The following is a 16,185-nucleotide window of genomic DNA, read 5'->3' as shown; positions in this document are numbered from 1 at the left end:
TAATATAGTAAAAGAAATGCATGGGATTGCTAAATGCTAAATTCAAGCTAGTAATTACCTGGGCTGTGACCAGGGCGTGAGTAGAGAGAGTGATGCAGTCAAGGTGGTATACATGGGGGCTCCATGGGAGCTCACTGTATAATTTTTCATATTTTTTTATGTCTGAACTATTTCTTAATAACTTAAAAACATGGTTTGGGACCTGTGAATTCTAAAGGGCTGAGCAAAGGCAAAAGCTAAGTCACTCTCACAGAGACACCTGCAGACTCTGAAGCTCAGACATAGAGCTCCCTTGGAAGACATCCAGAATGAGCCAGATTCCAAAACCCTGGGCATCCGCCCCAACAGGAGCAAGTCAGCAGACGCAGCAGCAGGTGACTTTATAGCTAAGAAACTCCGATAACAGCATGTATGAAGGCTGAAGATGTTCAAAGAGATAAAGAAAAAATTTATTGCACACAAACAGGGTATTACAAAGAAAGAGCAGGTGGATTTGAAAAGGAAGCAAATGAGGGGCGCCTGGCTGGCTCAGTCAGTAGAGCATGCAACTCTTGATTATGGAGTTGTAAGTTCAAGCCCCAAGCTGAGTGTAGAGATTACTTAAAAATCTTTAATTCGGGGGCGCCTGGGTGGCTCAGTCGTTAAGCATCTGCTTTCGGCTCAGGTCATGATCCCAGGGTCCTGGGATGGAGCCCCATACCGGGCCCCCTGCTCAGCGGGAAGCCTGCTTTTCCCTCTCCCACTCCCCCTGGGGGAGTGTGTTCCCTCTCTCTCTGTCTCTCTCACTGTCAAATAAATAAATAAAATCTTTTTTTTTTTTTAAGATTTTATTTATTTATTTGACAGCGAGAGCAGGAACACAAGCAGGGGGAGTGGGAGAGGGAGAAGCAGGCTTCCTGCCGAGCAGGGAGCCTGATGTGGGACTTGATCCCAGGACCCTGGGATCATGACCTGAGCCGAAGGCAGACGCTTAACGACTGAGCCACCCAGGCGCCCAATAAATAAAATCCTTAAAAAAAGTCTTTAATTCGGCTTGGGTCATGATCTCAGGGTTGTGAGATCGAGCCCTGCCTCGGGCTCTGTGGAGCCTGCTTGAGAGTCTCTATTTCCCTTGCCTTCAGCCCCTCACCCACCCTGCTCATTTGCTCACTTGTTCTCACTCTCAAAAAAATTTTTTAGTTAAATATATTTTTTAAAAGATTATTTTAGAGAAAGAGCACAATTTGCGGGAGGGGGAGAGGGAGGGAATCTTCAAGCAGACTCTGCTGAGCATGGAGCCCCACATGGGGATCGATCTCATGACCCATGAGATCATGACCCGAGCAGAAACCAAGAATCGGATGCTTAACCAACTGAGCCACTCAGGCACCCCCACCCCAAATTAAATCTTTTAAAAATATTTTTAATTAAAAAAAAAAACAAGCAGAAAAACTCAAATTGAAATAAGCGAGTACATAAGCACAATAAAGAAGTTAAATAACAGAACAACTGAATAGAAAACTAGTGAGTGGAAGAAGAAATCCATAATGTGGAGCAGAGAAAACAAGTGAATAACTTTTTTTTAAAACAAGTGAATAGGGGCGCTGGGTGGCTCAGTCGGTTACGCGTCTGCCTTCGGCTCAGGTCATGATCCCAGGGTCCTGGGATCGAGCCCCGCATCGGGCTCCCTGCTGCGCGGGAAGCCTGCTTCTCCCTCTCCCACCCCCCCTGCTTGTGTTCCCTCTCTCGCTGTATCTCTCTCTGTCAAATAAATAAAATCTTAAAAAAATAAAATAAAACAAGTGAATAATTTGAAAAGGAAGTTAATATGAAGGATGGTAGGAGATGCTCCAACCTTTGGTGTTGTGTGTTTAGAGCTGCCCTCACCTGGTTGGTTTGTTACAATGCCGCTGCCAGAACAGCTCTGCCCAGGGGCACACGGGCGCATCTGGCTTGGAGCAGCTCAGGGCCATCTGTTAATTTGTTTATTGTAGTACTTTCCCATCCATTAACATCCTACTTTCTCATGATTATCTTTTGATTGTTGTATTTCTCTTTTTTAAAATATTGTATTCATTTATGTGTGTGTGTGTGTGAGAGAGAGAGAGAGAGAGAGAGAGAGAGCGAGCGAGCGTACAAGCAGGGGAAACGGCAGGCGGAGGGGAGAAGCAGGCTACCCGCAGAGCAGGGAGCCCGATGCGGGGCTCGATCCCAGGACCCTGGGATCATGACCTGAGCCGAAGGCAGACGCTTAACGACTGAGCCACCCAGGCGCCCCTGTTGTGTTATTTCTCAAAGAGTAAGGAAACAGGCTATCCCTAAGGGTTAAAGTATCTGCTGACTCTTCAAATGTTAAATGTAATTGCAGGCAGTCAGGTGAGCCTCAGGTGGTAGTGGGTCAATTCTAGGCTGACTATTGCCTGGCAGTAAACCACTGAATTCTAAAGAATGTAACAAAGGTAGAGATGTCACCAATAATCCCCAGTTATCTGCTGACATCAGGTAATAAACCAAGGTGGAGGTGGGGGTGGGGGAGGGGTGAGAGCTGTCTCTCAAGAGCCTGCCACAGCAGGTGTCACCTGGATCAGGGCGCTTCCCATCTCCTAGTGGCATACGGAGAGTGGCTGTGCTCCACACGGGTTGTTGTCTTCTAAAGGAGGCCAAGCAACTGTTATAAAAAACTAGTTTTTTAAACTTTTTATTATGAAACTTTTTTTTTTTAAAGATTTTATTTATTTGACAGAGAGAGACACAGTGAGAGAGGGAACACAAGCAGGGGGAGTGGGAGAGGGAGAAGCAGGCCTCCCGCGGAGCAGGGAGCCCGATGTGGGGCTCCATCCCAGGACCCCGGGATCATGACCTGAGCCGAAGGCAGACGCTTAACGACTGAGCCACCCAGGCGCCCCTTATTATGAAACTTTTTAAAAAATAATGTCTACCCCCAATGTGGGCCAAGATCAAGAGTTGCGTGCTCTATTGACTGAGCTAGCCTGGTGCCCCTGAAGCTTTTAAAACAGTAGGAAGGGGGGGCGCCTGGGTGGCTCAGATGGTTAAGCGGCTGCCTTCGGCTTGGGTCATGATCCCAGGGTCCTGGGATCGAGCCCCATATCGGGCTCCTGGTTCAGCGGGGAGCCTGCTTCTCCCTCTCCCTCTGCCTCTCTCCCTGCTCATGCTCTCTCTCTCTCTCTCTCTCTGTATCTCTGTGTCTCAAATGAATAAATAAAATCTTAAAAAAAAAAAAGAAGTCACAGTCCCAAATAGAGCCATTTAAAAACAAAAAAACAAAAAAACAAAAAACAAACCAAAAACAGTAGGAAGGGGCGTCTGGATGGCTCAGTCAGTTAAGCGTCCGACTCTTGGTTTTGGCTCAGCTCATGATTCAGGGTTGTGAGATGGAGCCCCAAACTGGGCTCTGCACTGGGTGTGGAGCCTGTTTATGGATTCTCTCCCTCTCTCTAGCCCCTCCCCCCTAAAAAAACAATAGAAAGAATAGTACAAAGAACACCCATATACCCACATCTAAATCCAACAATTGTCAACATTTTTCTGAATTTAAAAATATGTCAATGGGGCACCTGGGTGGCTCAGTCGGTTAAGTGTCTGCCTTCGGCTCAGGGGCTCAGGTCATGGTCCCAGGGTCCTGGGATGCAAGCCTCACGTGGGTCTCATGGCTCAGCGGGGAGCCTGCTTCTCCCTCTCCCCTCTGCTCTTGCTATCTCTCTCTCTCTCAAATAAATAAAATCTTGAAAAAAATTAAAAAAAATAAAAATAAAAATATGTCAAATATATATATTAAATTAGGGCGCCTGGCTGCCTCTGTCAGTAGAGCATGTGACTCTTGATCTCAGGGTCACTGAGTTCAAGCCCCATGTTGGGCCTAAAGCTTGCTTTAAAAAAATAAAGAAAAGTAAAATACATAGGGCGCCTGGGTGGCTCAGTCATTAAGCGTCTGCCTTCGGCTCAGGTCATGATCCTGGGGTCCTGGGATCGAGGCCCGCATCGGGCTCCCTGCTCCGCGGGAAGCCTGCTTCTCCCTCTCCCACTCCCCCGGCTTGTGTTCCCTCTCTCACTATCTCTCTCTCTGTCAAATAAATAAATTAAAAAAAAAAAAAAAAAAGTAAAATACATATACATATATATATTAAATTATATACACATTTGGCAGGCTCATTTCAAAGTGAATCACCATGACATTTTATCTCTAAATAAATGGCAGGTTTTTGTTTTGTTTTGTTTTGTTTTGTTTTGTTTTGTTTTAATTTTAAGTAGGCTCCACACCTAGTGTGGAGCCCAACACAGGGCTTGAATTCTGAGATCAAGACCTGAGCTGAGATCAAGAGTCAGACACTTAACTGACTGGGCAACCCAAGCATCCTGGCAGTTACCATTTTTTAAAGAGCCAGTACCCAATCAAGGATCAAGCACATTATTTTTTGTTACATCTTGTTAGTCTTTTGATCCTAGAATGACCCCCTTCTTTTCTCCTTTCTGGGACATTGATCTTTTGAAGAGACTAGGCCAGTCATCTTGTAGAATGTTCCACATACTGGCTTTGTCTAATTGTGCCCTTTTGGTGTTTTGAACTTGTTCCTCAATCTTCTCTGCATTTTCTTTAAACTGGAAGTTGCCCCTAAAGGCTTATGTAGATTCTGGTTACATAGCCTGGGCAAGAATACTTCATGTCTGACACTATGTATGACTTTCTCGTGGCCTGTGTGACAAAGTACTACATAGCTGGGGGGTTACAGCAATAGGTACTTATTTCCTCACTGTTCTGGAGGCCTGACGTTTCAAACACTTTGCCTGGGCCAAAATCAAGGTGTCCACAGGGCCTTATCTCCTCCAGAGACCCTAGGCGAGAATCCATTCCTGTCTCTTCCAGCTTTTGGTAGCTGTTGGCATTCTTGTGACTTGTGGTTACATCACTCCAGGCTGTCTCTGTGGCACGCCGCCTTCTCTTCACTCTGTGTGTGAGTCTCCTCTGCTTCCTGATACAACCGTATAAATGATTGCATTCAGGGTCCACCAGATAAGCCAGGATAATCTCCCATCTCAAAATCCTTGACTCAATCACACCTGCAGATTCTCTTTTCCCCTGTGAAAGGTAGCATTCACAGGTTCCAGGGATTAGGATGTGGATATCTTTTAGGGGATCATTTTCAGTTTACCACATGCTATGTGCTTCACAGGGCCTTGGATCAGGGGTATCATCATATCTACTTGTCCCATTCTTTTTTTTTTTTTTTAAGTAGGCTCCATGCCCAATGTGGGGATTGAACTCACAACCCTGAGATCAAGAGTCGCATGCTCCACTGATTGAGCCAGCCAGGCACCCCCTACAAGTCCCATTCTTGATCTCAGCTTGATTACCCAGTTAAAGTGGTGACCCCTAGATCTCTTCATGGTCGAGGTACTTTCCCCGCTTGTGACTGACAAGATTTGGCACCATATGAATGAATATCCAGTTCCCCATCAACCTTTAACCTAATGGTTTTAGCGTCCATTGACGATCTTTGTCCGCATAGAGGAGGAAAGTGTTCCCTGACCCTCGCAGGGTCCCTGGCTGGGTCTGAACATTAAGACAAATACACAGAAAAGAGGCATACAGATTTATTTAATATAAGTTTCCCATGACACTGGAGCCTTTATATGGAAACGAAGACCCAAGGACACGGTGACTACTTGCTTTTCTGTTGGGTTGAACAAAGAGAGGCAGTTGTGACAAAGCGACTAAACTGTGGGGAGGTGACAGGAAATCGGAATTATTTTAACAGTCTGTTTGTGTAGCGTTCGCTCAGTCTCAGCCTCTCGTCCTTGATAATGAGAATGTCTTCCTTCCTCCGGCTACAAGGAGGGCACCTTTCACATGGGAGCTTTATTTCCTGCTTTCAGAAAGAGAAAGGAAGGACAGAGGGCCTTCTTTGCACCTGCTGTTTTTCCAGTGCCTTTAACTCAAAATAATCAATATGCCAACACCCCATGTTTTGGGGCGACACGCTCTGAACTCCTTCACCTAAGTTAGTTCATTCAGGTTTGCAAAATGATTTTCTAATTTGATTATCCTTCCTCCACTTATTAGATGATATTCTGCTGTAAAAGAAGCAATAAGTATGTCATTTCACCAACATTTATTTATTTGAGAGAGAGAGAAAGCATGAGCAGGGGGAGGGGCAGAGGGAGAGGGAGAAGCAGGCTCCCTGCTGAGCAGGGAGCCCTGATGCAGGACTCGATCCCAGGACCCTGAGATCATGACCTGAGCCGAAAGGAGATGAGATGAGGAGTATTTTGTCAAACCTGAATTACTTGTTTCCACTGCAAAGGCAGGATAAATGATTCCTTTTTTCCCTTTATTTACAGTATTGTATGTGTGCGGAGTTGGTATAAAAGTCTCCTCCAACAGTGGCAAATGAATTCCCTTTCTTCTTTTTATCCAGGAAATTTCCCTGTGGACCCTTTGACCTTATCAAATGCCTTGCTGAGACCCAAACACTCTGAGACACTGATCTTCCTCTGATCTCTGTTTTTAAAATTGTGGCCAAGGAAATGCCCATGGGGTTGGCCTGACATCCTCAGCAGACCCACGATAGTTCCTGGGTGTTGCTCCCACCTCCAATAGCAAGGGCATCTCCACATCTCCAGGGATTTAAAAATAACAGAACCAAGATCAGTAATTGTCAAACAATACATGTCCCTTAAATTGGTTAATTGATAGCAACATAGCAAAGTTAGATGGGCTTAAGATACTGAGGCAAGAAGTCAGCTATGTATATATCATATATATAGTGTGTATAATAATAATGTACAATTTATTATTACTACTTTTTAAAAGTAAGTTCTAGGCCCAACGTGGGGCTTGAATTCATGACCCAAAGATCAGGTGTCACATGCTCTACCACTGAACCAGCCAGGTGCCCCTAATTACATACACTTTAAAGAAGACTAATAAACAACATGTACTTACCGCTGAGCTTAAGATCTGGTACTGCTAAACTTGTGGCTTGCAGATTTGGAGGCGACAGAGGATGTGATTTCTGGTCCCAATCCCACAGGAGTGTGAACTTCTGTTAGGCGTTTTCCAGAGACACTTCCCTGACCTTGATCCAGAACAAAGTCAGAGGTCAGTTGATCCACTGAAGATGTGGCCTCTTGATACTTTGTTTACAAAAAGAGGCAGCCCGCTTGTGAGCTGTAGTTTGCCAATTAGATTTTTAGAAATATTGCATTCAAACTTTATTTATCTTGATTCCTAAGTTTTTTGGTGTTCTCTTAACAGGTTAAGTATCTCTTTTCGGCCCAGGTCATGATCCCAAGGTCCTGGGATCAAGTCCTGCACTGGGGCTCCCTGCTCAGCAGGGAGCCTGCTTCTCCCTCTCCCTCCGTCCCTACCCCTGCTCATGGTTTCTCTCTCTCTCAAATAAATAAATAAAATAAAATATTTTAAAAATTTTATTTATTTATTTATTAGAGAGCGAGCGAGCGAGAAACAGCATGAGAGGGGAGAGGGTCAGAGGGAGAAGCAGGCTCCCCCCTGAGCTGGGAGCCCAATGTGGGACTCAATCCCACGATTCTGGGATCATGACCTGAGCCGAAGGCAGTTGCTTAACCAACTAAGCCACCCAGGTGCCCATAAATAAAATATTTTTAAAAAAATTTAAAAAATTATGCACCCAAAGTGCAGTCGTGCTTTGTTGGGGATGGGTTGGGGGGACAGGAAGAACTTTCTTGTTTAATTTTCAGTCCTCAGGTGCCTGGCTTTATCTCCTGACTGCATATCTGAGATCCACTGAAACCCTGATTTCAGCACTGAGCATTGGCTGATGTCCCCAGGGCAAGCAGAGCCTCCAGGCCCACTTGATTTTCTGGATTCTTGCTTTCTATTATTTATGGTTTTTGAAGATTTCCCTTACTTTTCTGCCAGCTAAGCCTTACACTAAAAATGTGTTCTTAAAAATATTCTATCCAGAATATTAGGAAAGGGAAACCTACTCTTTCATTGTGGTAATTTGAGTCAGGTTTTTTGGTGGTCAAAAAGAAGTACATGCTTTTGCCTTAGATCTTCTCTCCTAATCTTTCTTTTTTTAATTTTTTAAAAGATTTTATTTATTTGACAGGGAGAGTGCACAAGCAGGGGGAGCAGCAGAGGGAGAGAGAGAGAGAGAAGCAGGCCTACGGTTGAGCAGGGAACCCAACACGGCGCTCAATCCCAGGACCCCAAGATCATGACCTGAGCGGAAGGCGGATGCTTAACCGACTGAGCCACCCAGGTGCCCCTCTCCTAATCTTTCTTTGGGCAAAATTGATTGACCTCCTCCTGCTCCTTCCTGGTAGCAACTTCTGGTTGTGAGGACTGACTAGTAAAAAGGTATACCTGGTGCCTGGTCCCTGGTATTTGCTGCTCAACCTAAGTTGTTAATGATCTTTTCTCACTGTTTAAGGGCAGCCTGAGGACAGGGAGAGAGAGCCCAGAGTTCAGTCCTGAGCCCAGGGGCTGGGGAGAGGGATGGGGGTGGGTGAAGGGGAGGGCCTGTGTTAGGGGCCCAGCTCCAGGCTAGAATGTGGCTGCTCGCCTAGGAGACACTGGCCAGGCTGCAGGCTATGTTTGCTCTGTCCCATTTGTACAGATAAGCACTACACCTTCCTCTTACAGCCTCCAGACATTCCTTCCAATCCCCCCTTTACATTAAAAGAGATCCTCTGTGCCCATCTGGGACCATACTTTGAGAACCACTGGCCTAGCTCCTTACCCACCCTGATCTGTCTTGCCTCCAGTAGAGGCACCCACCATGTGGCAGCTGTTGTGGGGGCATTCAAGGTGCTGGGGTAAATAAGCAGGTTTGGTCCCAGCCGGCTATTAGGGTTACTTGTTTTTTGGACATAAATTCTTCCTACTGAAACAGTTTCTCTTTTGAGATCTTTTTTTTTTTTTTTTTAAGATTTTATTTATTTATTTGAGAGAAAGAAAATGAGCAGGAGGGGAGGGGCAGAGAGAGAGAGGGAGAAGCAGGCTTCCCGCTGAGCAGGGAGCCCCATGTGGGATTTGATCCCAGGTCCCTGAGATCATGACCTGAGCGGAAGGCAGATGCCACCCAGGCTCCCCTTGAGATCTTTTCTACAGTGTTTTGAAGTCTATTCTTCCTAAGTCTAGGCTAAATGGGCTCCTCACTTGGAGGGGAGTCTGCTCCAGATTCTCTCTCCCTCTGTCCCTCACCCCACTAGGGTTTATCTCTCTCTCTCTCAAATAAATAAATAAATAAATAAATAAATAAATAATAAATATATTTAAAATACAAAGTCCCAGATTGATTCTAGAATACTGAACTTGCAGTTCTGGGATGGGGCCCAGGGATGGGGCCCAGGGCTCTGCCCCACACCCTCCTGGGGGAGGATCCTCTCTCAGCTGATGGTTCTTGGCTAAAAAGGAACAAGGTCACTCTTCACAAGCCTTCTGCCACATCTACTTAATGACACAGTAGCTCATGGGTCAGACATTCATGGTATCATTTCCTTTCTTTCCTCCAGTATTTTTTTATTTTTATTTTTTTTAAGTAGGCTCCATGCTGGGCTTGAACCCACGACCCTGAGATCAAGACCTGAGCTAAGATCAAGAGTCGGACTCTTATCCGACTGAGCCACCCAGGCGCCCCCTCCCCCAGTATTTCTAAAAGCACTGTTAGCAAGACCTTGTCAGAGGTGCAATTTTTAGTGCTGTTAGATAGCAGATGTCCCGATTGCTGCGGACGCCACCCTCTCCGGTCTTCTCGCATCATACCTGTCTCGTGATCGGTATGAGAAAAACAGACCCCTCACCCCGCCAGCCATGCTGCCTGGGGCCTGGGTGTCTCTCTCCTTTCTTCCCTCAGATGTCCCCCTGCCTCCTCCTGCCGGCCACAGACTCTTCCTCTATATGTCCCCTGTGTGGTTGGTAACAGTGTGGTTTACCGGCCAAGACAAAGTATTACATCAGTCAGTTTACTCTGAGAACTGGCAAGTAAAAGGGGGGAGTTAAGCATTTATCCTGCCTTTCCCTACAAACAATGCTTCAGGGTAACCCAACAGCTTTGATGAGGGAAAGCTCTTTTTTTTTTTTTTAAGATTTTTAATTTATTTATTCATGAGAGACACAGAGAGAGAGGCAGAGGGAGAAGCAGGCTCCCAAGGAGCAGGGAGCCCGATGCGGAACTCGATCCCAGGACCCTGGGACCATGACCTGAGCCAAAGGCAGACCCTTAACAATCTGAGCCACCGAGGCGCCCAGAGGGAAAGCTCTCTCTTTTTACTGAAGAATTTCAGGTAATGGGCAGAAATAATAGAATTAAAAAAATCAACATTTCACAACCCCTCAAAATGATTCAGGCAAAACCCATCTGTGGATGAAATTGTCAGTTGGAGGGTTGATGGGGGGAACTTACAAAGGAGGGGTCAGGCTGTGGCCACCTGAACCCACTGCTCAAGCTCAGCTTTACTCAGTACTTGCCCCCTGAGGGGGTACAGTAGGAAGCACACACCACCTGGGAAGGGATCTTATCCTGCTGCCCTCTCCCCCGCCCCCGCCCCGCAGCCAGGCCTTCAGGTTTGATAACTGGAAATGTGAAGGATGGAGGAAGAAGTTAAATGACAGTCTGAGGAGCAAACTGACAAATCAGAGTGGAACGTTCTATAGGATAAATGTCTCTATTTCTGCATAGATGGTATCAAGAAAAATTGAAAGAGGGGAGGTGGGATGGCAGATTAATCTAGGTTTAAGAGATATCAAAATGAAATACATAGGTTTTCTTTGGATCCTGATTTGAACAAAACTATAAATAAGACATTGAGACATTTGATGAAATTTGCACATTGACTGGATGGATATTAGATGATACCAGAATTATTGTTAATGTTTTGGGTGTGCAATGGTGTTATGGTTACATAATAAAATGTTCCATTTTTAAAGAATGAGATGCATACTTAAGAACGTAGGGGTGACTGTCACAAAGTCTGGGATTTGCTTCAAAGTATTTCAACCAAGGAAAGGAAAAGAAAAAATCGGAGGAAGCAAATGTTGGACATGTGGGGCGTACATGGCGTTCATTAAGCTATTTTCTCTACCTTTGTGTTTTTAAAAATGTCTGTAAGTGAAAAAATTGAAGTATTACCTTTTTGATCACAAATTCTGGATCAAATACAAAATTGAACCATATCCTCACATACAGTGGGATTATTCCACTTTTCCTATCTGGCGGAATGAATTAACCTAACATTTCTTAGATGTTAGGATAATTAGACAAGTAAGTTGAAAGTAAAAGGAATCTCTAACTGTAAGTGAATGTGACCCTTACTCCTCAGTCTTTAACATTCTTATCACCTCATCTAGGCATCATATTTTCTTTCTTCCTCCATATGGAGGAAAGTTACGTATGGCTCTCCCACTCATCCGTAGGCTGCCCATTCTCTTCACAGCATCTGCCTGAGGATGGTGCTATTTTCTCACATAATTTGTCACCGTGCTTATTTCTCTGCCAGGTTGGTCTGGGTGAGAGGCTTCCCATCTGCATTTCACACACCTGCCCCCTGCGTCCCAGAGGACTCCATCTTAGCAATATGAAACAGGGCAGATTTTTAAATATCTCACGGGACCTCCCCTGCTACTCCTCATTACCCGTATGAAGATGAATCTGTTTTCCTGTGAGAAAGAAGAATGTGAAAGGGAAAGGAGGATTTAATGTGCCGAAGTCCAATTTCCACAGGCAATAAGCACACCAGCTTCCTCCCCAAAGCTCATTCCCAGCCTCCTACAAGTGTACACGAAGAATGGACACGAAGATGCGCATTGATAGAACCACACAGACTCGACAAATGCTCATTCTCCTTCATTAAAAACGTTAAGTTACAAATATTTCGATTTATAAATAGTCAAGGTGGGTGGGGGGCACCTAGTTCTTTACCCTGAATCCAAATGTTGCCCTTCCAGAACTTTCACCAACCCCCACCATAGCCAGCATCTTACCCCAAAGAGGAAGCTCAGCCTTCCGCAATTCCCTGAGTTCACATTTATTCAATTCTACAGGCCTGCCTCGCCCTGCCTAAGAAAAGGACCAATCATCGCCCCAGGAAGGCAGAAGGGGCAGGGGGCCAAACCCAGCAATGATGTGGAAAGAAAGTGCTCTCGAGTGAGGGCAGGACTTCCTGTGTGGAAGAAGCCAGGCTTGCAGTCCTAACAGAGTGATTTCCCTGTCAAAGAGGACTTGGTTTTGCAAAGGCTAGAGTCTAAAGGAAGGTGGAACTGTCTTTTAGGCAACTCTAGCAGATCTCTATGGACCCATGGCCCCGAAGGCTAAGTCCAAGGCCTTCTACTCCTGTGGCAGGTGTACAGCTCAGAGTGTCCCGTAGACGCTGACTTTGGCCAGGGAGATGCTCTCTGTGTACTGGTTCCGGCCTTTCTCATACAGGACATAGAGCTGGGGGGCCTCGTCCTTCCCACCCATGCTGCCCTCCAGGGCTGCCAGTGAGGAGTAGCCGCTGGGGCCTGGCCACAGCTGGACCGTCTCTTTCCGCCACGAGGTACCATTGCTGAAGCTCCAGCGCAGGGTCAGGTTCACACCTGGGGAGGGCGGGAGGCTCAGGGGAGGGGCTCTGGGCTCACCTTCTCTAGATAAGGCAGGCTCCCCCGCTGGCTCCCCCTGCTCCGCCCCCCGACAGACACTCACGGAACTCGGGATGCGCTGGATTGGAGAAGAAGACGATGCCGGAGCTGGTGGCTATGGCTCCTGCAGCTACCACAGGGTCCACGAGCTCAGGGTCAAAGGTGACGTCCCGGGGCCGTATTGTGTCACAGGCGTCGTAGCTGCGGAGGACTATCCGGCAGTGGCAGTGGTAGTTGTTCTGGTTCCGGGCGTTGATGGCGACCGAGCCATCTGGGAGCTCGTAGGGCTAACGGGGGAGAACAGGGCTTCAGCCAGACCCGGGGACCCTGTCCCTGAGGAAGCAGGCGGGGGGGGGAAGGGGGGTGGCACAGAGCTGGGCGGCCAGATCCTGGGTCTGTGAGGCAGGGCAGGCGGGGCGGGTGGGGAAGCGCCAGGGCCTCCCGACCTGGCACTCGTCGGGGTTGAAGTCATTCTCCCGCTTGGGCTGGCCGTAGGGGATGCCGCTGACCCCGCTGCCATAGCGCCACGAGGCCCCGTGATCATCACTGAGGAGGCAGAAGACCCCGTCCCGCTCCAGCGTCCCATGGCCACACACGATGAGGCGGCCCTTCCGCGGCTCCCGCTGCTTCTGCAGGAAAGGAAGCTGCGGTCACTGAGGGAGACACTGAAGGGGCTCCCAGGCAGGGAAGGGGAACCCATCACCTCCCACGTGTGAGAACACATCTGGTCCCCTTCAGTTCTGTCCCGGCTCCTGAGGGTCCCAGGAGGATCCCATAAACACCACTGCCTGAATCAAGGAGCTCTTTCGCAGAATGAGCTCCTTCAGGACAGCCGGGGCGTACGCAGGAGGACAGGTTGTGCACAGGCCCCGGGGGTCTAGCCACAGGGGTGCGTGGGGGCTTAGAGCCAGGCTTGGTGTGCTCACTCACCAAGCTGTGCACCACGGACCACGGCACAGGCTTGCGTCTGCTCAAAGCAAGGGCTGCCTTTTCCCATTCTGCACAGGTACCACGTAGACTAATAAGGCCCTGTTGACAACCCCCAGATGGGAAGGCGATGGCAAAGTTCCACCTTCCCTTGGGAGGGAGTTCCTCCCAGGATGTCCTTTTCTTCCAAGGAATGCCATCTAAGCGGAAACCTGACTTCACAAGACCTTCTCCCTGGGGAAGAAGCCCAACTGGGGGCATCTCCCAGACTCCTCAAAAGGCAGCCCCTCCACCCATCTCAGGACAGAGACCTGGATGCCAGAGCCTGGTCCAGGGGCAAACATCTCGGTGCCAATATCCAACGAGAGATTCCGGGGAGGGCTCCAGGAAACCCCGTCATCTTTGCTCCACACCAACATGGTGGAGGCCACCTGGCAGCCAGCCTTGTGAGCGCAGAGGGAATAGAAAAGGAACACCACTCCTGTCTCCATATCGCTCACCACTGCCCCCAGGTTCAGCCCATCTGGGGTCTCCCCATCATCTACGATGAAAGCTGTCGGAGACCATGTGCTGCCTGAAGAGAAAAGAGAAGTAATCCAGGGTGAGCACTCTGAAGGTGCCCTTTCTACCACTCCCTGTTAATTTCCACCCCTTGGTAGGGACCCAAGGCCTCAGAGTGGCCCCAGGGCCCCACAAGACCTGCCCCACCTCACCTCTCTGACCTTATCTATTCTACCCTTGCTCACTCCATCATGTCCCCCAAGTTCCTTCCCATTCCTCATATACTTCTCTCCAGGAGGCCTCTGCACAGGCTGGTGACATCTGCCTGGTATACCTCTGCCACTCCCTCTGCTTTGTGCTCTCTCACTCTAGATCTCTCTCAAATAAATAAATAAATAAAATCTTTAAAAAAACTAAAAAAATAAAATTGCAACCAATCTCCAGCACCGTTTTATTTCTCTCCATTATATTTATCACTTTCCAACAAAAAATAAATTTACCTATTTCTTATGTTTATTGTCTGTCTCCCCACAGACAATATAAGCCCCAAAAGGGCAGAGATTTTTTTTTTTTTAAAGATTTTATTTATTTATTTGAGACAGAATGAGAGAGAGAGAGAGAGAGAGCACATGAGAGGGGGTCAGAGGGAGAAGCAGGCTCCCTGCCGAGCAGGGAGCCCGATGCGGGACTCGATCCAGGGACTCCAGGATCATGACCTTAACCAACTGAGCCACCCAGGCGCCCCAGGGGCAGAGATTTTTGGTCTGCTTTGTTCACAAGTGTATTCACAGAATCTAGAACGGGGCCTGGTATATAGCAGGTGCTCAATAAATGCTTGAATGCTCAACTCCTAGGTGATCACAATTTCTAGATCCCTGCTCTGGACAGCTATGCCTGAGATGGGTGGAGGGGGCTGCCTTTTGAGGAGTCTTGGAGATGCCTCCAGTTGGGCTTCTTCCCCAGGGAGAAGGTCTAGATCCCTGCTCTGAGCTTCCCTCCTCAATAAGTGTTTGAATGCTCAACTCCTAGGTGATCACAATTTCTAGATCCCTGCTCTGGACAGCTTCCCTCCTCAATTCCCTCTACCCCTCAGGGACCCAGGCCTCCAGCTCTCCCAGTGGTCCTATCCTATCCTCAGGGCCCTTGGGCAGGTCAGGCTCCCCACCCATGCAACCCAACACCAGCCCTTGCCACCCAGGCATCTTTATACCCTGGTCAGTGGATCTCCGAAGAGCAATGAACTTGGCCCCCTCATCCGATGTGGACATTTTTCTGGCCTCCGTGAAGGCAAGGAGAGTGCCCTGAGGAGTGGTTGTGATGAGCGGGATTCGGAAGGTGTGCACAGAACCGATCTGCCTCCCGCTCACCCACAGCAGCTGCTCCATGGTCACCAGCGGCTGAACCTGCGAAGGGAGGAGGAAGGAGGGGTCAACGGACAAACTTGACTTCGGGTTTTAGGACCGATGAATAGTGGCTCCGGGTCGAGTTTCCCTGGGAAAGCCAGGGTGTTGGGGATCAGAGTGTGGGTGGGGGGCAGAATGAGGAAGGGGAACCGGAGGAGAGTTTGGAGCAAAGCTGGGGGGGCTCGGAGCCGGGGAAGGGCTATGAGGGGAGAAGGCGCCTTCGGGCAGCGCGGGGGTGGGGGACCTCCAAAGGGAACGAACTCAAATGAAGAGGAGACTCGGAGGGCAGGAGGACAAAGGCCCGGGAAGGGAGAGGGGTTGGGAGCGGATGGAGGGAACGGGGTCTGAGAGCGGCGGGAGAGTCCCTCGGAGGAGGGGGTCTCAGCAGCCCGCGTCCCGGGGGGCGCTGGGCATAGACGACCCGCGTGAGTCCGGGATGGGTAATACGAGGAGAGACTCACCAGACTGAAGTCGTTCTTTATCCCAGCCCCAAATTCTGCCAGAGACAACAGCGGCAGGAAGATCGCGGCAAATACCTGAACTCTACATCCTCCCCAGAACCCCGGCATCCGCGGTCCCCCGCGCCTGCCCAGGAGCACTGTGCCGGGTCGGTTCGCCATCATCTCTTCCTGGGCAGCCGGGACCCAGGCCCCCAGGGCTAGACGCGGGCTGGAGTCTGTCAGCTGACCGGGTCCTTTAAATGCCAGCTACTACTCCCCCCCAGCAGCCCCCCGCCCACAACTCCCCCAACCC

The 16,185-nt window shown here is 48.6% G+C and overlaps 1 protein-coding gene and 1 long non-coding RNA gene across 8 annotated transcripts; one reads left to right on the top strand and one right to left on the bottom strand.

Annotated features, from left to right (window-relative positions):
• Window positions 1-5,573: 5,573 nt before the first annotated feature.
• Window positions 5,574-16,164, bottom strand: NEU1 (neuraminidase 1). Of its 7 annotated transcripts, none has more exons than XM_078055546.1 (7): window positions 15,894-16,164; window positions 15,240-15,432; window positions 13,840-14,102; window positions 13,048-13,230; window positions 12,666-12,888; window positions 6,941-7,073; window positions 5,574-5,864 (listed from the first exon to the last, which is right to left on the bottom strand). In XM_078055546.1, the coding sequence occupies exons 1-6, from the start codon at window positions 16,053-16,055 to the stop codon at window positions 6,949-6,951; spliced, it is 1,149 nt and encodes a 382-aa protein (XP_077911672.1). In that variant the 5' UTR covers window positions 16,056-16,164; the 3' UTR covers window positions 5,574-5,864; window positions 6,941-6,948. The 7 variants fall into 7 exon arrangements, with proteins under 7 accessions (XP_077911672.1, XP_035964142.2, XP_035964141.2 ...); XM_036108249.2 differs by having other exon boundaries at window positions 5,574-5,861; XM_036108248.2 differs by lacking the exons at window positions 5,574-5,864; window positions 6,941-7,073 and adding an exon at window positions 11,814-12,559 and having other exon boundaries at window positions 13,048-13,227; window positions 15,894-16,161.
• On the top strand, window positions 7,014-11,852 carry LOC118545782 (uncharacterized). The gene is made up of 3 exons (XR_004922221.2): window positions 7,014-7,096; window positions 8,091-8,243; window positions 11,482-11,852. It is a non-coding gene; the product is annotated as an uncharacterized LOC118545782 (long non-coding RNA).
• Window positions 16,165-16,185: the final 21 nt, after the last annotated feature.

This window comes from Halichoerus grypus, chromosome 9 (assembly GCF_964656455.1).
Source record: "Halichoerus grypus chromosome 9, mHalGry1.hap1.1, whole genome shotgun sequence".
Classification (NCBI taxonomy): domain Eukaryota; kingdom Metazoa; phylum Chordata; class Mammalia; order Carnivora; family Phocidae; genus Halichoerus; species Halichoerus grypus.
The sequence above is the reverse complement of the archived record's forward strand: the minus strand, read 5'-3'. Positions and strand labels throughout refer to the sequence as shown.

Excerpts from the sequence above, each read along its gene's own strand:
- NEU1 (XM_036108247.2), bottom strand. The coding sequence starts at position 16,055 with ATGATGGCGAACCGACCCGGCACAGTGCTCCTGGGCAGGCGCGGGGGA. Across the intron at positions 12,889-13,047 it reads TCAACCCCGACGAGTGCCAG|CCCTACGAGCTCCCAGATGG; the intron begins GTCGGGAGGCCC and ends CTCCCCCGTTAG. Across the intron at positions 12,560-12,665 it reads TCCAGCGCATCCCGAGTTCC|GTGTGAACCTGACCCTGCGC; the intron begins GTGAGTGTCTGT and ends CGCCCTCCCCAG.